The sequence below is a fragment of the Camelus bactrianus genome, chromosome 25 (assembly GCF_048773025.1).
Source record: "Camelus bactrianus isolate YW-2024 breed Bactrian camel chromosome 25, ASM4877302v1, whole genome shotgun sequence".
Taxonomy (NCBI): Eukaryota; Metazoa; Chordata; class Mammalia; order Artiodactyla; family Camelidae; genus Camelus; species Camelus bactrianus.
In genome coordinates, this window is record NC_133563.1 from 26,510,950 (window position 1) to 26,538,452 (window position 27,503).

General features: G+C 40.0%; 2 protein-coding genes across 5 annotated transcripts in view; one reads left to right on the plus strand and one right to left on the minus strand.

Moving 5' to 3' along the window:
- The window catches only part of SQLE (squalene epoxidase), a 28,158-nt gene extending 22,777 nt beyond the window's left edge, over positions 1-5,381 (plus strand). For all 4 annotated transcript variants that reach the window (XM_074353051.1, XM_074353050.1, XM_074353053.1 and 1 more), the window contains exons 9-12: positions 1,660-1,802; positions 2,219-2,315; positions 3,985-4,072; positions 4,859-5,381. In XM_074353051.1, the coding sequence (XP_074209152.1) occupies positions 1,660-1,802; positions 2,219-2,315; positions 3,985-4,072; positions 4,859-5,051 (521 nt within the window). In that variant the 3' untranslated portion in view covers positions 5,052-5,381. The remainder of the gene's footprint in view (positions 1-1,659; positions 1,803-2,218; positions 2,316-3,984; positions 4,073-4,858) is intronic.
- Positions 5,382-7,273: 1,892 nt separating this feature from the next.
- Positions 7,274-27,503, minus strand: part of WASHC5 (WASH complex subunit 5) — a 45,136-nt gene continuing 24,906 nt past the window's right edge. The window contains exons 16-29 of the mRNA XM_074353049.1: positions 26,769-26,909; positions 25,795-25,875; positions 22,222-22,323; positions 21,031-21,210; positions 19,768-19,892; positions 18,650-18,812; positions 18,132-18,234; positions 17,965-18,044; positions 17,321-17,424; positions 16,407-16,536; positions 14,910-15,006; positions 11,228-11,381; positions 10,638-10,725; positions 7,274-7,689 (exon numbers count right to left, since the gene is read on the minus strand). Of these exons, the coding sequence (XP_074209150.1) occupies positions 7,633-7,689; positions 10,638-10,725; positions 11,228-11,381; positions 14,910-15,006; positions 16,407-16,536; positions 17,321-17,424; positions 17,965-18,044; positions 18,132-18,234; positions 18,650-18,812; positions 19,768-19,892; positions 21,031-21,210; positions 22,222-22,323; positions 25,795-25,875; positions 26,769-26,909 (1,605 nt within the window). The 3' untranslated portion in view covers positions 7,274-7,632. The remainder of the gene's footprint in view (positions 7,690-10,637; positions 10,726-11,227; positions 11,382-14,909; positions 15,007-16,406; positions 16,537-17,320; positions 17,425-17,964; positions 18,045-18,131; positions 18,235-18,649; positions 18,813-19,767; positions 19,893-21,030; positions 21,211-22,221; positions 22,324-25,794; positions 25,876-26,768; positions 26,910-27,503) is intronic.

The window sequence follows — 27,503 nt, forward strand, 5'->3', positions numbered from 1 at the left end:
GGAGCTGTGCGGAGCCGCATTTAAAACACGAGTGTGGAGCCCCGAGAAGAGGTCTGAACAGGAGCTGTCGATGTACTGTGGTTCCTGAACATAAACAACCGTAGTTTGCTACGGAAGCACATGCATCATAAACTACCGGTCATATGAATAAACTATACGGCACAGCAGAATGGAGCCAATGCCAAGCTGATACAAACAGCGTGCTGTGGGAGCGTATGCTAACTGGTGGGACTGGGAATGGTCCATGGAGAAGGAGTAAAAGCTGGTTAGAGTCTGTAGGAAAGGTGTTAGAGTGATACATAAAAAATTTGGATTAATATTTAGAAGCTGCCTTTTTATAAATTTATATTCTATAATTAGTTAGAAATGTAATATATTGTGACATTATAGAAAAAAGTATCCATAATCCTGCCACCTTACCACAGTTACTACGGTTGTCTATTTTTCTCACAGACGAAATAAATGCTTTGTGTAAATGTCCCTCTAAGTCATAGGTCACTAGTCAGGCTGACAACGGACTGGGAATGTTAAGAGTGAGCAGCCCGGGCAGGAGGTGAGGAGTCAAACTGCAGAGCTGCTTCTGCAGGCTTGATTCAGGCCCTTATTTTCAGATAGGATTCAATCAAGGCTTATTCTCCTAAATTAACTTCTGATGGCTTTGCAATATCTGCCTATTGCTTTTCAATTTTTTAATTTAATTTTTTATTGAAGTGTAGTTGATTTACAATGTTAGTTGCAGGTGTACAGCAAAGCAATTCAGTTATACATACACATATATTTTCAGATTCTTTTCCATTGTAGCTTATTACAAGAAATTGAATATATATAGTTCCCTGTGCTATACAGTAGGTCCTTGCTGTTTATCTGTTTTATATATAGTACTGTGTATCTGTTAATCCCAAACTAATAATTTACCCATACCCTACCTCTTCCCTTTGGTAACCGTAGTTTGTTTTCTATGTCTGTGAGTCTATTTCTGGTTTATAAATAAAATTTGTGTCTTTTTTTAGATATCACATGTAAGTGATAATAGGACATTTGTCTTTCTCTGTCTGACTTACTTCATTTAAGATGATAATCTCTAGGGTCATCTGTGTTGCTGCAAATGGCAATATTTCATTCTCTTTTATTGTTGCCTTTTAACTTGAACTACAGTGTGGCTGGGTCTGATCTTCCTGGGGTCTGCTTTCTTTCCCTCAGAACTGTACAGACATTTCCCTATAATATTGCGAATTACAGGGAAGCGAATATTGCTATGAAATGTCAAAGACCTCTTGATTTTTTTTCCCTTGTAGAAGACTTGCTTTTTTTTTTCCTGGCTGCCTATACATAGGTCCTTTTGTTTATTCATGGAAGAGATCTTATGAATACTTTGACATTGCTTGACTTAACTTGAGATTCACATGTGATTTTATTGAGGACAAGTGACCATGTTCTCACTGTAACTCCAGTGTCTGGCACATATTAGGTACCCAATAAATATTAAATTAACTCTTGAATTTGTATCTGAACAAATTTTACTCATGATTTAGTCCCTTGTATTTTCACGTTCTAATATACTAGCTCACATTTACAGTGTTTATGAATGAACAGAGTTGTCTTTTTTGGTCTTGAGGGATGCTCCAGGATGATGTCATGATCTAAATCCTCTTTTTATAGGTGTTCTTCTTTTGGGAGATGCACATAATATGAGGCATCCTCTTACTGGAGGAGGAATGACTGTTGTTTTAAAAGATATAAAAATATGGAGAAAATTGCTAAAGGGCATCCCAGACCTTTACGATGATGCAGCCATTTTCCAGGTAAGATACTAAGTTATTCTTTCACAAAAATGTCTCAAAATAGATTTATTTCTGGGGCTTAAGTGGAATGGGGCTTTGAAGGGGCGATCTGTACCTAGGAGCTGGATCCTTAGTAACGATTCTTAGGCAGTCTTGTTCAGGCTTAAGAACCTGACTTGTAACCTATGACCCTTCTAGAATTTCTGTATCCGGATATTATGGGACATTGGATTACATGGGCCACTTAGCTTTAGAGATGTAACTCATTGCTCTGGAGATTTTTTTTTTTTTGGTGTGTAAATGGTAAACAAGGCATAACTACTTGTAGATAGTCCTTAGGGTAAGTATCAGTTTAGGGGATTATAAACAGTCTTTCCTCCCTCCCTCCCTCCCTCCCTCCCTCTTCCCATATAATAAGTGGTCTTTTCCTTTTTTAGGCTAAAAAATCATTCTATTGGACAAGAAAAATGTCTCATTCCTTTGTTGTGAATATCCTTGCTCAGGCTCTTCATGAATTATTTTCTGCCACAGATGGTAAGTGTAGCTATTTCTAGTTGAACATTACTGAATTGCAGACTTTTAGTACAGGAAGTGAATTTATCTACAAAAAAGTTAGCGATTAGGCCAGAAACAGAAATGTTTCCTGAGTTTGCTAACTTCCAAGTTGGTAGTCCTTTTTAACTCCCTCCCTCAGCAAGATTTTTAGCTTCTGATCATCATGTATCCACCACTTTGTGTGGAAGGCTGCTGTCTTCCCTTGGACAACCTCAAGAGCAGTCCCTCAGTAATTAACTCCTCTGGGCCAGATCAGATCATGCAGATCCCCACATGTGTAAGACTGTGATGGGAAATCTTTCTGGCCATGAATTAAAAGGCAATATAGTTGTTATGCTTTTTGTTCCTCAACACTAGTTTCAATTTCTTTTCAAAGTAGTATTTTGTAAAATGCATATGAGTTTTATAGCAAGCTTAGATTTTACCTCCTATGAAAATACACAGCAGCTGAAGGCATCCACCTTTCACTCAGATGAGATATCCCCACATTTTTGTTTTTGTTGCCCTATGGTGGAAGGGTTATGTTAAAGAAAACAGGGCTGAGCAGAAGCAGTGTTAGAAATGGAGGAAAAGGCACCTGTGCCATCTCCCCACCGCAGCCGTGTACAAATTAGCTAATAGTAGGTCAGTGAAACCACGCCTTTAGGTTTTCAAGAATAAATGTAACTTGAATCCCCTTACTTCAGATATTTACAACAAAGCTATTTCTGTGACCTGGCCGAGGCCCTAGTGATCCATGCACTGGTCATCCGATGACAAAAGATGATCTAGTACCAGTGTTTCTGCAGCCTCTCTACCCAGCATTGTCGCTAAAAGGAAAAAACAACTCACTGGTTGTGATTTGCCAATCAAGTCTCTCGCTCTCTGGCATGAAAGCTACAATGGCTGGTTGGGCAAATAAAAAGAAAAGAACTAAGTTTGGATTTTTTTTTAAGCTCTTCTTTCCATGCTGTTGAGTTTCTTACATTATGAATTTGAATCTGCTGACAAAACAACATAAAAAAAGTTGTGAAACATTGGAGGAGGAATGAGCTTTAATTGGAATAAAAGTTTACCTATTTGTATCTTTTATATTTTGTAAAGAAAAATCTAGGCATACCTGAGAAGACATATTGATTAATTATACTATTAAAAATTTGATTGAGTGATTATATATGTTGTGAGGGTTTAATGAGTTATTGAAAAATATAAAACACTACAGATACAGGCATTAGTAGTATTTACTGTCATAGCTATTCTTTTTATTTGATATTTTACTGCTCAGAGATATGGGTTTGGCATCTTAGAGACTAGGAATTTGGTTTCTAGAATTGTTTTTGTAAGATTAAGTTTACAAAATATTTTACATCATTTAATGACTTTACAGCATAATCAAGGAAATAGCTTTTAAACAACTCTAACTTCTGAGACCTATGTGTTTAGTAATTATTTCCTAGCAGGAAAAAATTTATTCATATTTAAATTACTATGTGTAATGTTAATTATGAAATTTAAAAGAAATCTTGGGTTGTTGAAATGCCAGGATGTTTTAGAAGTTATCTGTAAGGTGTGATATATGTTGCATCTTCATTTTTTCTGACATGTCATTAGCACCCAACATAAATGTGTGACTATTTTGATTGAGAGTAATTTTTAAATTTCATTTTAGATTCCCTACAGCAACTAAGGAAAGCCTGTTTTCTTTATTTCAAACTTGGTGGAAAATGTGTTGCTGGTCCAGTTGGGCTGCTTTCTGTGTAAGTTGTTTTTGATGACACAGCGGAAACAAACATTCCACATTTTCTTAGGACTGTACAGTTCATGAGTTACTGCAAATCTCTCCTCCTTATGCATTTTGTCATTTTATTACCCATTAGTACCCCAATGAAAACCTGGTCCAGAGAAAGGAAAAAGGCAGTATTTTTAGTCCTGCATTTTACTTCCAGGAAACAGTGTTAATTCTAAGTTGGCAGTAGGTGAGGCTAAAAATCCTCGATCAGCATGGAAGCTTGTTTTTTGCCTGTAGGTTTATCCACATCATCTGATCTGTGGGACCCATGAATAATAGAGAAGTTTATATTTAAAATTGAATTCGACTGATGTGTGGGATGTATGAGACTCAGTGACAGTTCTGACGGTGCAGACAGATGAAGCGTTATTCTTGCAAAGTCTGCAAATGAAATTCTTTAAGATTTTTCTCCTCATCTGCAGTCTGAATGTCAACACTGGTATCTTTTGACAAATCTAGATTCAACAGGCCAGGCTGCTTCAGACTGGGATCTCAAGATTTAGTAAAAGAAAACCGCTCACAATATACAGTTTATGTAAGTGAGAAGTTACTGGCTTCTCTGACAAGGATAAAGTCTTAATTTCTTGTAAGAAAAAAATTATTTGCCTCTTAGCAGGCAGACACATGCTTGTAAAGTCCTCTAGGGTGCAGAGTGTGCATTTACCTTTATAGATGATATAACTGGAACCTCTTTATGAGTCGGGTTTAACTTCTGGGCCTCACTAATGTATGTCTGTATTTTTTCCTATTACAGATTGTCTCCTAATCCTCTAGTTTTAATTGGACACTTCTTTGCCGTTGCAGCCTATGCCATCTATTTTTGCTTTAAATCAGAACCTTGGATTACAAAACCCCGAGCCATTTTCAGTAGTGGTGCTATATTGTACAGAGCATGTTCTGTGATAGTTCCTCTGATTTACTCAGAAATGAAGCACTTGGTTTATTAAGCTCCAAGGGGAACCATTTGAGAACAAATGTTGGGAACTCACCAAGTCTGAAGACTTGGAAGAGGATGTATATAGTATGCCACCACTTCTAAAGTGGACACTCTTGGACCAGACTCGAGATTAATTTGTTTTTGGGGCTATTTGTGTATAAACATGTAAATATATACTTCAGTTTGCAATTTAAAATGAAAGGTAAAATAAGACAAATACTTAAAAGAAATGATTGTTACCATAAATTAGCGCTAACACCGAGGAACTGCAGTTTGTCATTTGAATTCAGTATTTGGGATGTCATTGTGGGACATGCAAATAAAATGAAGAATGAACTCATGTCTTTTTGTCTCTTGCTGTGGGCATCTTTACATACCTTCATGATCATGAAAAAGAAAATCAAAGTGGGATGGAAAATGCAGAGGGAAACCTATTCTGGTAAATAGCTCGATGTTGGGGAAGTTGCCTTAGTATTTACCTCTGGACCTTATTTTCCTCATCTGTCCGTCTGTCTTTCATCAGTTATTCAGCTGGATAAGGTTCTTTTCTGAGTTCTTGGAAAACATCACATTCATACAGAAAAGCAATTGAGGGCTTTATGTAAGTTCTACTGTGTAACAATAAGCTGCGCTAGGATTATTTCAAGAAACAGCTGATGGAACAAATAAGCCTTTGAATACCTGGCAAAATGCCTTAAAGTCAGTCAGACTGTACTGAGTTGACAGTATATTTGAAGAGATGACGGATATTCAGAAGGGTACCGGGAGTCTTAAGTAAATCCCAGGTATCACTGAAGTAACTGTTCCCCCTGAAAGAGCAGTAGAATATAACCTGGACTATTAAGTAACTACTTCAGAGTCTAATGATTTGGGCTAACATGACTTACGAAGCTTTTATAATAAACATTTCTCTTTTTCACCTTTTAAGTTGAAATGTTCTCATTTGAGGAAATTTTTCACCAGCAGCTCACCAGTGGAATCAGTTGCATCCATCACTTTGTTTCAGCACAGTGTGCGTGGGCTCGCCTGCTTGGTTTCATGAAATTCCCCTCTAACTAACCCTACACTTCCATTTTCTGGTAAAAGTTGACTTTCTTCGTTCTGACCTTTTGAAGCAGCTGGCTTTCTTTGAGGGGGGACATTTTCATAGATAGCTAAAGCTCTCACTTCATGCAGTTACTGCTGTGTACCTGACTACAAAAGAGTTCCGAGGAGTGGACTCACTTGCGGAGGTCCCCTCCCTCAGCCCCTCTGGGCAAGACTTCACACGGCTAGGTGGAAGTTCATGGTTCATGTTCTGCCCTGGCCTCGACCAGGCTGGGATGTTGAGGCTTCTGCTTCCCTCTGCTGACTAGATGCCTTTTAAAACCATTTCTGCTATGATGGTGAAATAAAGCACATAAAGTCATTTTTTTCTTTCAGTATCTTAGGATTTGAGAACTTCTGACAAAAGAAAAGGACTTATAAAATCATAAAACTGAAGGGACCCTGTGAAATCATCAAACCCTGACTTTACAGATGATGCCAACTGGTGACCTTGGGACAAAGGTTAACTAGTGGTGGAATTAGGACTCAAACTTTGCCTCCCAACTACACATCGGGGCTGCTTCTGCTACTTGCCACATGACTGTCAAGTACAACTGTCAAGTACATTTCAGATTCCGGTTTCCTTTGTTTTCTCTTGTTCCCCTCCTCTCCAGAGGAGCCCATGTGGTCTGGATTAAAAACACCCTTCTCACTCCTACCCTAGTTGCCACAAGAGGAGGGCAGCTCCTCTTTAGGGTAATCTTCATGTAGAAGTGATTTAGGATTTTGGAAGAGTTAAAAACTAATGGCTAAGCTGTTACTAAAAAAAAAAAAGAGGGGGCTTAGGTTGGCATTAGGGCTGTGGGGATTTGGGGTGGAGCTCAGGGGCTGCTGAGGAAGGAAGAGGGGAGGGAGCAGCTGATGTCAGGGAGTCCCACTGAAGGGATGCTGGGAACCCCCAGGGTATCTGATTAAGAGGACACTGAGCCTTGGACATGAATAAACTTCCGTGGTAAGTGGTCCATGGATTGCGTGGGCTCTACATCTGCTACCAGTTTCCCTGTCACCACGTGTCTGCTGGCCTGCTGTGGGTGTGACCATGGGCACAACATTGGACCTACCAGATTCCTCTCTTACCTTCCAGACGAAGCTTTTTGCAGGGTGAAGATACAATTTTTGAATCATAAGCAGAAGAACAACTTTGGGTACTGGCAATACAATTTTACTGAAAATCTGGAGTTACACAAATAGTTCTTTAGAACATAAAACTAAATGGATTTATACATAACAATTACATTCAGCATTTAGAAGAGGCAGTACAAAAATGTGTTCTGCTTCTACACGGATATAAATTGCATATAATACCATGATTTAAACAATGTTAATTATATTAACTAGTTCCGTGGGATGCTAGTCTTACTCAGAACGTCTGATGTTTCCCACAATAAAGGGAAAGAATGCAGTTCTATGAGCAGCTGAGTTTTTCATTTCTAAGTTCATTTTAGTGATGGTGGGAAGATATAAAGATATAATCCTTTCATTGAAGAGGCAGAAGGCAAAAAATGTTACAGCACTGTTCTGAACTCATCAAAAATGAAATTAGGCACGTGTGCTTCAGCAACCTACAAAAATTAAAACAAAAGAGTTAACTTATTTATAGTGTTATAAGTCAGAACCAATTCAGAAATTTTCCATGAAAAAATTAAAGAAATGAAGACATCCTTTGGAACAGGGTGAACCAACCACAGGAGAGTACTGGACCACTCCTTGAGACCGCCACCTTCTGTTTCTGGTGTTCTTACCACTGGTGCCTAATTTCTTGGCACTGCTGACAGCTCCTCCTGCCTCCGGACATGAGCTCCTTGGCTTTTAAAGGCACTTAGATCTGCAAGGGTGCACATGTCTCTGCAAAGTACTAAGAGCTAGTCTCAGGTCCCCTCACAATTAAGTGATGACCAACCTAGGAAGAACAGGACATCTGGCAAGATGAGGCCAGAGCGGGGAGAGGAGGGAGGCCCTCAAAGGCAAGCATTTTCTAACTGTTCTGGGGGAAGCCCTCAGAGGGGTGAGCTGGGGTGGAATGTAGAACTAGGTATCTCCAAGTGCAGGAAATTGAGGTTTTTAAGAAACATTAATTTTTTTCTCCTTATAAAGGTATCACCTGCTGATCAGAGGAAATTTAGCAAATGCAGATGAGTATAAAAAAGGAATAGTCTCTAATATCCATTACTTAGAGAAAACTAAAACTGATAATTATTTTGTATTGCATTTCTCCAATTTACACACACACACACACACACACACACACTCAAAATTAGGTTAACATAATCTCGTGTCCTTTATCTTGGCTAAATTTTATGTTATGAACATCCTTAACATGTGTATCCTGGTGAACTTATGCACATACACCCAGCAGGTAAATTTCTAGAAGTGGAATTGCTGGGATCAGGTAAGATACTACAAAAAGTTTTTTTAAACACATATAGTCAAATTGCTCTCCCCAAAAGACAGTGGGGAATATTCCCCACTGGGGAATCCTCCCCATTGACAATACTGAGAAGTCTCACTGCTTCAAACCCTTCAAAGCCCTGGAGGCCCAACATTTTACTTTTTAACCATGCTGATGAGTAGAAACAGTAATTTTACTGTTTTTGATTTGTGTCCCTTGAATTTGAGGTTAAACATCTTTACAAACGTTTATTGCCCATTTGTATTTCTTTTCTTGAAAACTGTCTGTTAATATCCTCCGCCCAATTTTTTTCTAGTACATTGGTCATCTTTTTCTTACTGATGTAGAGGAGCACACTATAAAGTTTTTTTTTTTTTTTTAAATGGCCTTTTGTTAGGCCATTGCTTGGGGAAAAATACTTTCCCCCCAATTTTTAAAAAAAATTGAGACATCAGAATTGTTCCATTACATTCAGCACTGTTACAGGAGATCAACTCTCTAAATCTTTCCTTTATGGTTTCCTCCTTTGGTATTACATATAGGGAGTTCTGAGAGTCAATACATACTTGTCTAAAATTTCTACTAATTTATTGGTTTCATTTTTCACAGTAATTATTTGTAATTAATTTTGATACATGGAAGATGTAAAGAGACTAACTTCCTATTTTTCAACAACATAGTGAACTAACTGTCCCAACATTATTGACTAATGTTTCCTGTCCCCCCTCACTTGAGATGCGGCACACAATCACACACAGTTGGACGTGCCAGGATCTGCTGCTGGGCTACACGTTCTGGTCAACTGACCCACCTCTTGTGTTTCACACCAGCATCACACTATTTTGACTTTTGTAGTTTTGTAAAAATAAGTATTTTAATATCTGGAATGCTATGTTTTCATATCTTATTTAAAAAAAATCTACTTTAGCCTAAGTTCTATGAAATTTTAAACCCCCCCCCAAGTTAAAAAATTTATCTGGGATTTTGATCATAACTGCACTAAAACTATCAACTAGAAAGAATATTTGAGTTTCCTTATTCAGAAACATGGACTTCCAAAATTTTATAGTTTCTTCCTACATTCTTCTTTCCTATTTCTTACAGAGGTTACTATTCCTGGCTATGTTATTTCCTTGTTAATTCTGTCAATAGGAGCTTTTTCACATTATACTTTTGAATTGCTTATGAGCGTCTTTGTACATTATGTAATCAGCTTATTTTCTGAATTCTTAATATTTTAATAGTTTTCTACATGCTTCTATTGGGTGATCAAGGAAGACAAATACATTCTCAGTAAAACAGATTTGTCTTCTTTTCATTATGTGTTTTACATCTTTCATTTCCTATCTCCTTGTCTGGAACCTGTACAACAAAAAGCAGAAAGGAAAGTCAGTATCCTCATGGAACTCTGACAGCCCTGACCCTGATGAGAGCACCGTTAGCGTTTACAATTAAGTATGACATGGCAAGCTAATTTTAAAAACATCATTTTTGGCTTTTGTTATAAAAAATTATCTTTGCTAACCTACTAATTTTTAAAAATCAGAATGGATCTGCAGCATCTACTGAGAGCCTTTCCTATTTCAGTGTCAAGCTGTCTGTCCACTTTGAGCTACAGCTTATCCAAGTGGAGTAACTAGTGAGAAAAGGAAAGAGCATCTTGGGAGATAAAAGTAGTCTGTCGTTTTTGGAAACCGTGGTTGTATAGCATTTGGGCCGTGCTGTGAACTTAACCAGACTTGCTGTGGGAACCAGGTTCTTGCGGAGATGAAAAGACGAAGTACACAAGTGTTTCTCTGCCCTGGCCCCTCAAGGACTTCTCCCCTGGACTGCCCATCCTAACTCCTCCTGAACAGGTGAGCTGCTGACAGGAGGAGGGTGTGGTAGAAAGTGAGAAGAGGAGGAAAGTTGTATTCGACTCTGTCTTCTTGCAAAGCACTTAACATGGGGAGAAGGGAGGAACATCTCCGAGCCCAGCCGGGGGGCCGAGCAGGGGTGAGGAGCCCAGAGCCGGCCACTGCGAACGAGCTTCCAGACTTCACTCCTCAGAGGCCAGGGCCACTCTTCACGCCATCTTTCTACAAAAAGGACATTAAGTGCTGTTCTTTATCTACTGCTTACCCTCCTGGGTAGCTTTGTGTACCGAACATAATCCTCCAGAAACAGAAGCGCACCCACAACATCTGCAGGCATTTCGGGCATCTTCTGGCTGAAACAGAGAACAGTCTGGCTCAATTAACTACTTCGCACACAGCAGACCCTCAGTTAATATATCAAAAGACGAAGTAAACGACAGATGACTAAGTGAAGTCAAGGAGGAGAAATCTCTCGACACTGAGGTGCTCCCTGACTCCCACTGAAGGGTGCAGCCCTCCCTTGGCAGTGGCCCAGCGGGAGGACACGGGCTCCCCGAGTTCAGAGCATAGATCCACGCTGGCAGGGAACAGGCCTGTGCTTTCCTCCCTGCTAATGGGCGTTGCTACTGGTGGTCATGACTCACTCTTGGAAAATCACCGTGAATACTCCCGCGGGCTCCCCCGCAGAGTGACTGAGGATGGGCACACCTTTCTTTGCTCCAAACAGGGAGATGTGCCCCGACCTGCTGTACAGACAGCATCTCTCCTAGGGAGGTGACACGAGGAATCTGGCACGCAAGGTCTCCCGCCCACTCTGTAGCGTGGGCCCCGTTTTCCGCGGTTGGCCTCCTGTACCTTGTGCACTGCTCCACTGTGGAGCGGATGAACTGGCCGATCAGCGCCAGGAACTGTTCTGTGTACCGGGAATGAAACTGCTTCAGCAGGGTGAGCAGCCCCAGCACGAGTGGGGGCCAGTCCACCGGGTCGGCGGGTTTCCGGCAGACCATTCCTGCAAGGACGACCACCACAGGTTACACCACCAAGTGACGGGCTCCCCTTTGGCAACGTTCATTCCGTAGGAATTTTCGTGAATGTCAAAATGTCTGTGGCCTGTCACATCACTGGCAGATGATTATTTGGAAGGAACGACAGTTCAGGACTACATTTTGAGTTAGGCCCAGGATTGGTGGAGGCTTCTAGTGGTCTGATGGATTCAACACCATAAAATGGTTACGAATTTTTATAATTATCATCACTGTTTCTTTTGGATTAAACGATGAGTATAGACAACTGTTAAGAAATTTTAAAGATATAGATAAATGTAAAGGAGGAAATAAAAATTACCTATAATCAGCTTCTGTTAATGGCAGCAAGGCTTACTAAATACCCTGAACTACTCTCTCGAAATTAAACACTTAAAATGCTGGATAAAAATTTTAAAGTATCTTTAAACACAATGTTGAATGTAACACAAGAAAAGAACTTGCATAAGTCAAGACAGTAGAAGAGGGAATATGTGAAGTGAGGAGTGAGGGCCAAAGCTGGCTTTTTCACTAAGGATTTCTGCTCAAATCTGGAGACCTTGACCTTCTGCCTAGGTGGCTGCATGGGGAACAGGAAACAGATCACAGTGTTGAAAACGAACAAAGCTTGGAGACTTACACTGACGGATTTCAAGACTTATTATGCAGTCACAGTAATCAGGAAAGTATCGGCATAAGGAGAGATAATTGGGTCAATGGAACAGACTAGAAAATCCAGAAATAGTCCTACCCGTAAACAGTCCATTGAATTTCCATGAATATCCAAACAATTTAATGGAGAAAGAGAAATCTTTTCAATAAATAGTGCTGAAACTGAATATTCTCACGGGGAAAAAAAATGAACCTTGACCCCTATTCACACTATATATAAAAATTAAGTTGAAACAGACCACAGGACTCAATGTAAAAGCTACAACTACGAGGTTTCTAGAAAAAAACGTAAGACAAAATCTTTGTTCCCTTGGGGCAGGCAAAGATTTCTTAGACAGACTAGAGAAAGGACTAATTATATAGAAAAAAAGTGGATAAAGAGGACATCATAGCATTAAACACTTCTGCTCATGAAGGTGACAAAGAATAGGTAAGAGAATGAATAGCTGTGCCAGTTTGTGAGGAAAGAATTCACAGCATGTGTATCAAACAGAGGACTTGTACCCATAGTATATAAGTAACTCATGATTAAAAAAGCCATCAACCCAATTTAAAAATAGGAAAGACTTGAAGAGACACTTAACAAAGATATGAAGAATGGCCAAAAAGCACATGGAAAAGTGCTCAACATCATTAATGATCAGAGAAAGGCAAATTAAAACTACAATGAAAACAACAAATTTATACTGTGTACAGCACAGGGAACTATATTCAATATCTTATAGTAACCTATGGTGAAAAAGAATATGAAGACGAATATATGTATGTTCCTATATGGCTGAAGCACTGTGCTGTACACCAGAAATTGACACAACATTGTAAACTGACTACACTTCAATTAAAAAAAACCAAAACAAACAAACAAACTACAATGAGATACCATACACATTCATTAGAATGGTTCAAATTAAAAGACTGAGATTGGAGTTGGGGGTGAGGGTGTACCTTAGTGGTAGAGCAGATGCTTAGCATGCACGAGGTCCTGAGTTCAATCCCCAGTACCTCCATTAAAAAAACAAGAAAAAAAAAAAAGACTGAGATGGCCAAGTGCTGGTAGGTTGTAAAATGACACAACCACTTACGGAAAAGGATCGGCAGTTGCTTATAAAGTTAAATTGGTCAGAGAGACCCCCCAGACCCCATTTTTGGGTTCTTGTGGAGGCTGGGAAACCTCTTACTTAAACAAGTGCTGCCAAAACAAGTTATCCTCATTTACCTAATCTAGGCCTTGGAGATTCCAAATAACTCAGTGCCCACTGGGTAAGATACCAGCCCTCAGAACATGGAGAACTAATCCTTTCCAGGTGGAGAGCAAAAGTGACGTTCACGACAAAAATTTTCTCTGAATGGAGCAGCACAGACATTCTTTCTTAAAAGACAGACCAAGGCAGGTGTGCGTTTTTAGATCAGTCTTGAGAACAAAACTCACAAGGTTAAATAAATGTCTTCAGGGTACACAAACCCGTTGATGTTCCTTCCTCAATCCCATTTTTCCTTAATTTGATTCCCGAATTAACACATCAGTCTAACTCATGAAAAGAACTGTAGTCAGGCATAGATACATTTCTAGGACACTTAAAGGCTTTGTTTTGTTTAAAGATCTGGGAATTCTGGGGAACAGTGACACACTTCCCCTAAGTAGCTGGATAACCAAGGCACCCGGCCTTAACCACATGTGCAATGAAAGAAATATCACCTAAGAATGCTACCTTAATGAAAACAGGGTATCTTTATGCACTGACAGTTCACCATTATAAAGGTGACAGTTCACCATTACAAAGGTCGGTATGTCAACAGTCTTATTTAGTGAGACAAGAAAGGGAGATGATGAATCTCTGAATCTTGGGGTGAGTCCTTAAATACATCTTGGGGTACATCGATTTGACGAACATACAGGAAAGGATTTAGTAAGCATTTTTTAAATTTGTATTTTTTAAATAAGTATTTTTAAAATTTGGCCAAAATCACACAAGTGATAAGTCTATGAAGCCAGAATCCACACACACACACACACCTGGTCTGGAATCAAGAAATCTTTCTGAATGAGGGAACGACAACCATATAGAGACTCCACATCTTTATCCTAAAACAACTTTAGAAATAGGAAGGGAAATACTTCAAGGAAAAATATATTTTGGAATCACTGGTTAAAAAAAGGATATGGTACATTTACAGAAAAGCTCTTACAAAACTTTTAAAGTATATTGAACTCTATAGTGGACTTCAAAAAACTCTTCTCAGATACAAAGTTTGAAGACAGAGGAAGTACCTGGGGATTTGCTAGGAAAAGTGATTATAAAAATGTTCAAGATAGTCAATGACAAAAAAAAAAATTGGATTATATTCCTGGACAGGACAAATACACTGACAGCCGCTGGTGTCTACTGTTTGTATGGAATATTTTCACCTGTAATATGTATCTTAAAACACTAGACATTCCTGTATTAGTCTCTCTGTTACTATATTGTTACTTTTCATGCTGAAGTTCCAGATACACAGTAGGCATGTGACACTTGTTGAAAGAAGAGGACATGAACCAAAAGAAGTCTCTTTCCCACCATAATCAGCTCCTTAAGGAAAAGAAGCAAAGGTCCCACACATTTTACAAGTTGGATAATTAGCCACTGGAAGTTAAAAATGGACTATACTTGATAATTAAATTCACTGTCTGCAGTTCATGAAGGGGCATCGTTATTTCTGAGGTCCAAAGTCAAGGATTTTATAAACATTCAATTAAATAAGAAAGATCTCTTGTGTGACATAGGATTCTATGCCGAGAGCTGTTCGGTTAGATGTTAATCTGTTACTGCTCCTTCTTGCAAAGAATAAACGTCATACAGTACCTAGGTTTTTGTTGTACTGAAGTTTTGGCAGCTGGGCGATCAAAAACAGAAAGTTGACAATTGGGAAGTAGGGTAAGCGCTTTGTTGTTATGTATATCTGGAAAGAGAAAGAAAAGGTCGATGGTTTCTTCACGTCGCACGATACTATTTTCAAATGGAAAACTTCCATTTCATTTCAATTTGCGCTTCAGACCACTGATAGGATGATTCCATTAAGTTGCTGCCTTTGGAGTTTTATTTAACACCACTGATCCCCCTTCCCCGCAAAATATCTATTTAACAATTAGCCCTTTTTGGAAGGGAACAATTTTGCCTAGAGATTAACAGTCACTTCCCCCCTGAATCCTCTTTATGTCATTAACAAAAGGAGGGGGGGAAAAAGTGATGAGCAAGAGTGGAGGGGGGGGGTAAGCAAAAGACAGCAGTTAAGGCAAAGCCAGAGGGAGGGAGCGAGGGAAAGAGAAAGAGGGAGAAAGAAAGAAGGGAAGGCTCACAGAGCTGGGCATGGTAGCACAGAAGTAAGAAGCAGGATGTCTCATCTGTCACCGGCTCTCTCCTGGGCAATGTCCCCCAGCAGCCCCCCTCCCAGTTCATAGGACAGAAAGTACAGTCAGGACACACGCAGCCATCTCCCTCCCCCCAGGGGGCCCCAGTTCCCTGGGTAGCATCCTGGCCGGGAGCACCAGCTCTGGTCAGACTGTCTGGCTCCATCGCTGGCTGTGGGGATCCCTGGGGAAGTTACCAACCTCTGAGCCTCAGGTTCCTCCCCCAACAGTTAGAGCACGTGTCACGGGGCTGCTGTGAGATTAAGTGAGAGCACCCCCGGCTGGGGTGAACACAGTGCTTGGCACGTAATTATTCACAAAACGTTAGACGCTCTTTAGGTTCATGATCTTTTACCCAAGACCCAAGAGCATACAGATGTCAGACTTTCACATCATCCTAAAGATTTTAGAAAGGTAATATATACAGTCTAGGGTAACAGCCTGTAAGCAAAGTCATCAGTATTTCTGCATCAAAACATGAATATTCACAGGAGCATAATCAGCCTCAAGTCAGTTTGGGACAGGTTTCGGCAGCAAGTGAGACTTGGCACCAATTTGTGAAAACAACTTTCAGTTCTCAGAGGTTATGGAGACCAGTATTGCAGGAAAATAGAAGTGTTGCCCCAAATTATGGTTGTGATGACAGTCAGCTGTGAGGGAAGCACCTTTGGACAAGAAGGATGAAGGCCACCATTTAGTTGCCAGTTCAAAGATCAAACGTCAGACAACAATCTCAGCACTTTTCAGTTTTCAGCTGAGCTCTGACAAAATATTGTATCAGCACCAAGTCCGGCAGGGGAGGCGTGATCATCCAGGAAGCGTGGGGACTGGAGGTTCTGGGACTGGAACCAAGTGTTCTCAGTATCTGAGCACAGCGATCTGCTACCTGGGCCAGATCACCTTTGGCACCACACTGCCTCCCACCACACCAGTGTACGTTTTAATCACTAACCTTGTTCAGTGGGTTGTGGATGCCAGCTGCCTCCAGGTAGGCTGTGATTTCATACAAGAGTGTGTTATCCTCTTTGGGATAAGGGAGTGAAGGGTCCTGATAGTGGGCTTCAATGTCTGCTAGGAGAGCCCTGCGCGGAGGGAAAAACCAAACAACAGTGACAAATGTTAGAGACAAACTGAATTTAGACAACAGTTCATACAAGCTACGATACAACTTTCAGGGATCCAGCTTCCTCATCTGCAAAACAAGGGCTTGAGCCTTCAAAATCTGTTTCCAAACTGGTGACTGGTTATAAGTGGAAAATGTGACCTAGAATTACTTTATCATTTCGCGTTAACCCAAATCAAATGCTTTCACCATTCAAGTTTTTATGAATAGTCTGAACTATTTTCAATACCCACTTTGTCAAAAGCACAGGCTGTGTGACTGAGAAGCACGGGTTATTTGTCTTTAAGTGGAAGGCTCAAAATGAGAGCAAGGTGCTGGTGAGATGGAGGCTTATGACCATCCTCCGGGATGTCTGCCCACCGCCACGCCTGCTCTAACACGCTTCTAACTGCCCTCAAGGGGCTTAGTGACCCAGCTCTGGGGAAAGCCAGGCATGGCTTCTGGTAATAAGTGCTTTCTCAATCTGTGCACACACCTAGTACAGTGTCTGGCATGTATTAAGTGACTGATATATGTTGGAAAAACAAGAGTGAGAAAGAGAAAGAGAGACAGAGACCGTGGGACAATACTGAGGAAGAGGATCTGAAGACAGATTTGATTACCTATAGGAAGAAAGCCTATAAAATCAGAGAACCTTCTCACCCAGAAAGAACTTAAAAGAGGAGGTACTGAAGAAACTGGGGTGCTAACCGATGGCGAGGAACCCAGGCCCACAGATGGCGGTTTCAAATGCCACCACTTACTTATTGAGATTCTCAAGAGCAGCGGCCAGATGTTTGGAGTCAAACCGACATGAATAATTTAGTTCATTGGCAATCTGTTGTCTCAGAATCTGCATCTGCCCAACCTGTGAACAAGCAAGAGAAAGAACAGGTGAAACACACAAGCATTTCCAAGTGACTGGAAGGAGGCAGACACAAAGGTGACAAGTTTTTATGGGAAGGACCACAACATCCCACAGAAAAGCACAAGGATTTCCTGGACTGGCTGCACGGCCAAGACGGCATCATCCCTGATGGAGCAAGTCTAATAGTTCACGCGGTGATCCAGTCATGGCCAGCCGTCCACGTACCGGAGGCGTGTGTTTTGAAGCTGTATTTTTGATCTTTTGGGATAAGTTCTCCAGGTTCATAGCCAATAATGCGAAGCCCTACTTCATTTATTTGTCCTGAACTGAACTTTCTCAAGTGCTAAGGATGTCATTTCACTCTAATACTCTTAACATTCAGTCAATATAAGCCTGTCTACATAACTTAGGATTACAGATCATGAAATAATCTAGGTAATGTAACTTTATTATCTGAAAGTAAATTGGGCGACAAAGTTACAAAAAGATGATAATTAAAAAAAACCTCGTACCGCTCATCCCCTCCCTCCCACAACATACCTTCATGATAGCCTCGAGATAAGTGGTCCAAATCTTCTGGGTTTTGGCAACAGCGGAAAAATAAATTTTATTCGAATTGGCTGAAAGGTTAACATATGATTTTCTATTTAGTAAATTGGGAAAGGCTACAGTGTTCTCCTCCCCCAGGCTCGTTTTAGAACACTTACCTACAATACTTTTTAGGGGGCTGACAGCATTCATGAGGGTTTTTAAAGTATCCTGCACAGTTCTGTCTCTCAGGATAATTTTCTGAAACATGCTGAGGAAATTCTAAAACAAAAAGGCATGAACAAAGAAGCAAACATAATGAATAAAATGAATAAATATTCTAGTTACCTAAAATGCCATGCAGACCACAGGCTAGCCTACTTGGCCCAACGCTACAAAGAGGATGATGGGGAAGCAGCCCCTTCCGGTTCCCTTCAGAACATCCCCTGCTGAGAGGAGCTGCTGGTTTCAGAGTGACTCTTATCTTCCTAAGATGTAACTCACAAAAAACAGGATACCCAGAAAAATACTATGCTGGCCAAAGAAATTCTAGTTTATTCACAGTTCTTGTCTACCTAACAGAAATCCCATCTATATGCGTGATGGCAGTATAACAAAGGATGAAAGAAAGGTTAAGTGATCTACTCTCATCTCTCCCTGGGTAGCAGAAAACACGCACAAAAGCCACAAGGCTCACCTGTAACTCTTTGACGATCATAAAGCACAGAAGTCTGTCTAACCCGTTCAGACCGAAAGTCCCCAGGGTGGTCTGGATTTCTGAGAAGAGGCGACTGCTGGTCACTTCTTGATGGGTTTTCATATCATACCAAGTATTCAACTGGTCAATATGACATGTCATTCTAAAACAAAAACAAAACAAACTCAAAAAAACCTCGAAGCAGCTCAGAATTCATCCTAAAGTGGTGTGGGACATAACGGGACCTGGGGCATCAGACAGGAAGAACAAGGGTTTCATGATTTCTGTTTAATAACCTCTGCTTCCAGGCACCCAGTCTATCTCACAGTGAACTCCCAATGGCCAGAAAGGCAAAATTCATCACCTTTTCCTGCCCTTTGCTACGTCACTTTGACTAATTCATTTCCACTGGTTTGGGCTGTTGTTTGGAGTCACGTCTCGAGGACAAGGCTAGATTCGGTCATTAGACTGGAAGACTTGAGAGCCCAGCTGTCTCTCTGCAGGGCTTTTCTTTATATATCCAGAGACTGGGGACAAAAGAGTCTTTTGTCATTTCCACTTTAGTAGGAAAAGAACTGAATCCCTGTGCCCTATCTAACATCCGAGACAATGAAGACAAAGCCATTCTCCTCTTTCCTCCTTGTCCTGGTCATCGGCCAATGATTACTTTTGGATTCAGGAGTGTGGTGGTGGGAGAGCTAAGAAACAAGGTCACCTTCAAAGGTCAGGGTATGAGCAAGTGCAAGAGCCGGGGACCAGGACTGGGGAGGCGCCACAGGCACACAGGAGCAACCTGTAACTTACAAGGCTGTAATAAACCAGGGGGTCCACAGGCCCAGGTGGGTAGACTGTTCTTTGAAAAGCGAGAGAAACACAGATGAAAATAAAGGCAGCCGAAAAGAACTTCTAATTGTTTTCATCTACAGGTCTTTGGACTGGGCTCTCCTCGGTCACACTGAGGAGAATATGCAGTCTCAGGAAAAGTGAATTTAACAAACCCGAGAGAAAGGCTCCAACCGTGGCAGGAACAAGGGTCTGATCTAAGTAGATGTGGTACATATTTAGAGACTTCTGCTGTCCACGGCATTCAATGCCCAGTAGAATTCAGATACACCTACTTTGGGTCCGTGATCCGCAAGATTTCTCTGCAGAGTCGACCGATAAATGTTACGGACTCGTCCACAGGGGTAAACTTTGGTATTGGAATATGAGTGGACTGGTACATACTTTGCCAGTCTTGAATCTAGGGAAAAAAAAAAAAGAAAACCAAAACCCAAACCATAGATATTTAGGACATCTTTGATAAGGTAACCCAGTTATCCTTTTCCCATATGTTCTACAAAGTTAATGTTTCATGAACAGTGACAATAAATGCTTCCTGGTTTTGAAAAGGAAATTTTAAAAACTGAGTTAATAGCCTCCCAGAAATGCCACATATAATATTTATTTATTAAAAAAAAGTACCTGTGAAAAAGTGAAGTGATTGAGAAGTGGAAAGAGATGGGAATTTCTAGCTTTCTGTCTTGTAAGTTAACATGTATCAATGTAATAATAAAAGTCCAAAATGTCATAAGGCTGGAACTTTTGAAAATGTCACCTGAATCATATAAATCATATCAGTTCCCTAGTTAAAAATTTGCAGAGTGGCTTCTTTTAACTAGAGGGTAAAATCAATCTTCTCAGTTGTGACACTTCAGAATTTGGTGCTCAAACAACTCAATTAAAAAGTAGGCAAAGGACTTGGGTAGACATCTCTCCAAAGAAGATATATAGATGGTCAGTAAACACATGAAAAGATGCTCAACATCATTAGTTACAAGGGAAATGCAAATCAAAACCACGGTGAGAGACCACTTCACACCAAGATGGCTCTAATTTAAAAAAAAAACTAACTTAAGTGTTGGCAAGGATGTGGAAAAAGCAGAACCCTCAGACACTGCTGGCAGGAATGAAAAATGGTACAGTCACTGTGGAAAATAGTTTGATGGTTCACCAATAAGTTAAATGTAGAATTACTGTATGGCCCAGCAATCCTGCTCTTAGGTATATATTCCAATTAAGTCCAGCTGAACTCTTAAGTTTTTGGAATTTTTGATCACTTACGTTATAACAATCGTAACAGGTTCATTCTGTAGCCATTTAATTATGTCTGCTTGCTTCTTCAGACTGGAAACGCCCAGAGGTCAGGTGTCATTTAAACTTTTATGCAACCCTGACAGCTCCTGAAGCTATTCCAAAGGTATTTGCGACTATGTTGTACTTACTGATTTTTAGTCACTATTTAAATAAACCTTCTTACCGGTAATTCTGGGGTTTGAGACGCGTATTTTAAATGTCAGAAATAACAAATATGGTCAAAAATTTTAAATTTATTTAGATACCTTTGTTCTTAAGAAGTTATTACACTCTTGTTCCACGTTGTAATTTATAATACGAGATACTTCTTCCTGCCAAATCTTCAGACCATAAATGTTGACATAGTCCTGTATGTACTCAAAAGAACGATGGAACCCGTCCATGGCGGCTCCCAGCTCTTTCAGCTTGGGCATCAATTCACTTGGCTGTGCAGAAGAAACATAAGGCTATTATACTGGCATAGACTGTCAACCATTAATATCTACCTTAGACTTTAAATGATGCCCCAAAGGAGAGACCACAGAGACAGCTGAAGACAGCTCTGGAAATACTTACTTCCTACCTCACCTAGGATCTGTAACAAAATATTTCAGACAATCAGCAGAGAACAGATTTTTACTTATTTGGGAAAAAGCCTCACATAAAAGAGTATTAAAAAATGAATGTCAATGACTTCCCTCATGTCATTTATGAATATATCTAATCTTAAAACATCTCAAATATTTTAAACTGAATTTACTGATGTGAAAAGTATAAATATACTAGTTATAAATTTCAAGCCTATTTTTCCTTTCCATTATAGTGTATTATGAGATATTAAATACAGTTCCTATGTTATACAGTAGGTTCTTATTTAACTGTTTTATATATGGTAGCTTGTATCTGCTAATCCCAAACTCCTAATTTATCCTCCCACTGCCGCTGGCCTATTTTTTCTCTCCTGAGAAAAAGGACCATATTCCCTAACAGGTGAGCAAAATAAGAAATTACAGCCTTTATAGTTCTGATCTGCTTTACGGTTAACAAATCTTTTCACTATAAGCAGTAACCCTGAATCACGAACACAGTTTGACTTTTTTTTTAACTTATTAAAAAAAATTTTTTTAGTGGAGGTACTGGGAATTGAATCCAGGACCTTGTGCATGCTAAGCATGTGCTCTACCACTGAGCTATACCCTCCCCCCCACATCAGTTCAATTCTTAAACTTGAGGATCAACAGGTGAAGGTAAGGACTGGCTTTAAAAAGAATTTTCTTATATATGAATGGATTACAATGTAGGATCAAAAAGCACATCAGTTGACTGTACTGAACATCATATAGAAGATACAGGTTAGATAGGAGGAAATGTCTTGTTCATAACAGTTAAAAATGCTGTTCTAGTTAGAAATTCTGCAAGTCAAGAGAAAGGACAGGCCTGTTTTGGTCATCTGGTACCTTGGCTCGAGGGTTAAAGATCAATCCCCGATGAAGAGCAAAAGCAACACGTTTAACCAGCTCCTTCCTTATTCCATCCTCCAGCAACTGTTTCGGATCCACCTAAGTGCAAACCGAAAAGGAGTAACAGCAGTGAGGGAAAGTTCAGCCCTGAAGAAATCCAGAGGAAAGATGGTTTCCAGAATCCACAGAGAGCACTTTCCTATCTCATTCCTGAATGATTGGGATTTTTTTTTAAAATCATTCCTGCCCCTCTTTGATCTTGTGCAGCTTGACAGAATTATTAAACCTGTCACCTCTGCCAGACTTGGTTTGTCTCAGGAAAATTCATGATGCTAATTTTACAACATGACATTTCAAAGATGGTGGGTAAGGAAAGTTTTAAACTGCCTCACGTTTTAATCATTTCATTAAAAGTTAAAAGTGCCTTTTCTTATCACCAGGAGGAGGTGGTGGATTAAAGGGTCTGCATTTGAATTCAGCGCATGTCTCTCCTCTGGAAGTTATCTAAGGATATCTATATTCACATGAGCAAAATCAAGTTTGGGGTTGGACCACTCTGCAGATTTAACAACTCTCTTTCAGCATTCTCGGAATGCTATCTATAATTAGGGAGATAAAACAGAAAAGCTAATCTCCTATCTAACCCTACAAGCTTATTTTGTTAATTCTTTTTTTCTATTATGAGAAAGCTTTTGCTATGCCCTAAAAGACAGTCTCCTGTCAAAGCCATAAAACATACAGCAGTTTTAGCATACTTCTTTCAATTCCCTGAGACATGTTTTATTTTTAGTTTGTCAAGAGCCTTTATTTTAAAAGGTTATAAAGACAACTGATGGGTTCCATCTGGGTTTGATTATATTTAAACTTCAAGGAAGGTAACTGCCATGGAAGTTGCTGAAAATATAAAATCCAGGGGCAAATGTTCAATGACGTAGTGACTGTGCAATCAGCAAAAGCCAGACCGTGGAGGAAAAGCAGGCGGAAGGCCTTGGGGTCTTCAACAGACAAACTGTAAGGAAAGAAAGGAACGAAGGAGAAACTTGAGGAGTAAATAAGCCTTAAAAGACGTATGTTTTAAATAGTCAAATCTAAACTACAGTGTCTAGAGATTTACTTCTGGATAATACAATTATAAACCAAAGAGAATGGGGTTAGGTCACGACACATGAGGAAAATGCTGAGGTGGGAACTGGCTGAATGATATCTTTGGGCTTGAGTGGTGGTGAGAATGAAAGGCATTTACCTTACAATAACCCACTGAGCTACATAATTGCTTCTGTAGCTTTCAGCCTTGGTGCTCTATTTTACAATAAAAAGATAAATTATACATAAATAAAGACAATGAGAACAAAAATCAAAGAAGTAAGGTGATGTTTGCAAAGAACTATCCCTTTTAAGAACAGATTTAGTGAAAAAGAGTTAAATGTTTTTGTGAATGTCATGGTCTTAAATGGTCTTTCCCATCAGGCTGACCAACCCATGGAGTGCTCACAGCTCAGGGAAAGGCCCCTTCACACAGACCCTTCCTCACATAAAGGAGGAAGTTCTGTTCACTCTCCCGAAGTTAACGACAGTTAACAGTTCTCCCATGGCTCCTTCAGATCTTTCTCTATTATTTATGTTAAGTGTTTGTCCTTAAATATATTCAACTTAAAAATCTAAATGAGATCATAATACATATACATAAGCATCGTTCTGCAATTTGCTTTCCTCACTTTGTTTTGGAAATCTTCTAGGGCCAAATTATTTTTGAATTTTTAGGCAGCAAAGCAATCCATGGTATGAATGCCTCATAATTTATTTGGCCATTCTCTTACTCACTAATGTTTAAACTATGTCTATTTTTTTGGTGACATCTAACTATGAACATTATATGTCTATCTCTGTGTATTTCCCACTTGTTCTAAGTCACATTAACCAGGGTGAACTGAAACCCTTTTAAGTGTTTGAAATAGATCCTTAACATTCAAAGGTTAAAGGTTGGTGAAGGCCAGAGGTACCCACAAAAAACCCTGAGTTAGACTGGCAGAGACAGTCCACTGAGGTTGGATGAGGTCAGGATGATACTCTCTCTTCTCTTACGATCTGAAGGGTTCTAGCAAAAGATTTACATTTTTTCCTAAGCAGTTCTTCCTTTGATAATTATTGCTAATTACTAGGTTTTATGACATCCTTCCTATATGGGTCATTTTGCATGTAAGACTAATCTGGTCCTAGGATTTATCATCACTTTATAGATGAGGCAGGAGGGATAACCCGTGTGTATACTCTCTGCAAATCAACTGAATGAAACTGGCACCAGGCCTAAACCATGTTTAACAGATTCGGTTATGATTCCAGGGCTACAATGGTATTTCTTTAACACACTTCCAGACACCACACAGTAAAGTTCTGTTTCTATTTAGGTTCATTTCCTGTATTTTCCAGGATTTCATTAACACAAATGTTGTATCTGGCAATGCAATGACAATTTTTTGTAAAAAGGAGAAATGTTAAGATTCTACTGATGTCAGATAAATGAAAAATTAAACAAAAGCGCCGTGAACTATGTGTGTGGGTACATTGCTAGTCATCAGAGGATGACAAATGAATAGAGCAATGAGATATCACTTTACATGCCTGTGGAGAACAAAAATTAGAAAGTGGATAATGGCAAGTATTGGCAAAAATGGGGGAGATACCCAGGAAACAAGTCATGTCAGAAGGCAAGCTGGCAGTACCGAGACAAATTAAGTATCAGTTTGCCCTAAGACTCAGCTGCCCACTCCCGGGCAGGCGGATTTCGGAGCGATTCTTGCACAGGTCTGCGGTGAGGACACGTTCAGAGATGCTCACCTTTACGTTGTTTACGATAATGGAAGCACAGGTGTGAAAATGAGCAGCATGGATATAACGGTTAAGTACAACGTGGAATTCTCTGCAGCAGTAAGAAGTAACCAACTCTGACCCACAGCAACATCAATAAATTTCAAAAGCACTAACTAGTAGGAAGAGTTGGAAAAACGAGATTTAAGGCACAATATGGATTTGGATAAATCAAAAGCACGTGCACGCATAAAATAACACCACTTGCTAAAAATAAGGATGTTGCATATTTACAGACAGAAATCAAATATACAGAGTGGCTGCAATGGGACATGGGAATTGGTGTTGTATCCAGAAAAGACAGAAAAAAATAAGAGCTGAGCGTGCAGTGATGGCAATGGCCTGTGGTCAGAGCGGTACGCAATCTCAGCTTTCTGAACCTGGGGTGCAGCACAAAAATACTAAAAAGCAAGAAGGGTAGGGAAAGAGCGGGGAGGAAGTAAGCAAACAAGCTGCTTTGCCTAAGGGAACTGAACTATTTTATTTTCTTTCTTATTACAAAGAGTCAATAAAATGGATTTTTGTCAGAGTTGAGAAACCCTTTGGTGTTATGAAAAATAAGGATTACAATGCTCTCTCTTCCTCTGTCAATGCACGCGAGACAGCAAGGGACATAAGAGAACACTATCCCACGGGGCAAATTCCGCAGTCATCCAAACGACAGTCTTACTACAAGGCCACGCAGACCAGCATTAAAACCATTACCTTGATGATGCCGACCAAAGTTGTTTTCATCATTAAGATGCCTTCAGTAAAAATGGAAATAGCATGAGTAAGCTTGGCAACCTTTAACAAAGAAAAAGAGGTTAATGAAATAATTCTCATAAAAGACTCAATGCTTCTACGGGAAGATAAAATAATGGGCTGATAGCTCTGGAATGAGCTAAGACATCAGAACAGGTGTGCAGTTTTAGGACACCTGTGTGCTCACGCCCTGGGCAGAAATGAGGCTCTCTGTTGTTGACCACTGTTAGTCATACTGAGTGACTGAGCCAGAAGACATTCAATTGCTCTTAAACCTTTGACCAACGATTTCCCCTCCTTTGGGCCTCAGTAGCTCACGCGCAAGATGAAGGCAGGGCTCACTGATACAGAGGATCCCTTCCAAAAAGAAAAGGCTCATGGCAAGGTGGTGAAATTGATGCCAGAGGGAGATCACATTTTCAAATTTCATTTGATTGTATTTTTCACATCTTTAAGTTCAGGGGGAAAGAAAAGCAGAGATGTTTGGGAAAAGCAGCTTCTGAAGCTGCATAACCATGGAGTGGGCTTCAAAGTCTGGCTGTAGGAAGTGGCCTCATGGAATACAGATTATTTTGAACCACTGGCTCAATGTTCAAAGTGGGAACTTGAATGGGGAAAGTCTAGGTAATGTGCCCAAAGAGAAAAAGGGCTGATACACCAACACTGTTCCAAAGAAACATGACCAGCTGAGCTCCACTCCCTCTGAGGACAGGAAGGCAGTCAAAGCCTTAAAGGACATCAGGATGATGTAATGAAGGAAGGTATGACTGCACTAAAGTGGCAAAACCTGGTTATCACTGACAGCATAGAAAAATGAATCAGGATTGATCTGGTGGTCCTGGGGATACGGCACGCAACCCAGACTCAAAAGTGATAGTTCATTCATGGTTTTGGGGTTTAACCATCAAAAGGCAGAAGTCAAAGGGACACGCCACCTCGTATCGCGGGCCGAGCTGAGCATAGTCCCTCAGCTTGTCTTTGTCCAGGCGGGTCGGCACTTCGATGATATCGTGCGTCTGAAGCTTGATGATCTTTAGAAGAGAAGTAAACATGCTTTCTGGAATGATCTGCAGAACCTTTAATGAAAGGGAGAAGAGGAAAAACAAATGAACATCTGTTTCATTTCTCTGAGCTGATTATTGCTGGGACGACAGTAAGAAGGGTGCCCGTGTGTGCAAACAGCCACCTGTCTGCAGGAAGGGATGTGGAGGGACGCACAAGAGCTATTACTTTTTTAAAATGAAGTATAGTTGATTTACAATGTTGTGTTAGTTTCAGGTGGACAGCATAGTGATTCAGTGATACATATATATATTCTTTCATTATAGGTGATTATAAGCTATTGAATATAGTCCCCTGTGTTATACAGTAGGTCCTTGTTTATTTTATATGTATATAGTGTGTATGAGCTATTTTAATAATCACTCTCAGGCACAGAGCCACAGTCCTTCAAACATTAATTGTTCACAGGATATTAAAGCTAGTTCTCATAGAAATGCTGTAAAAGATGTATCACTTCCACTTTACAAATTTTTAGAAGACCGAGGTTCAGAGATGTTAAGCAACACGGCTGTAGGACATCAGCTAGTCTGTGACATGAGAACATTTTGAATCCAGGCCTGTTTGGCTTTAGGCTACACCATAAGTTATTAAAACAAGGACCAAAATTC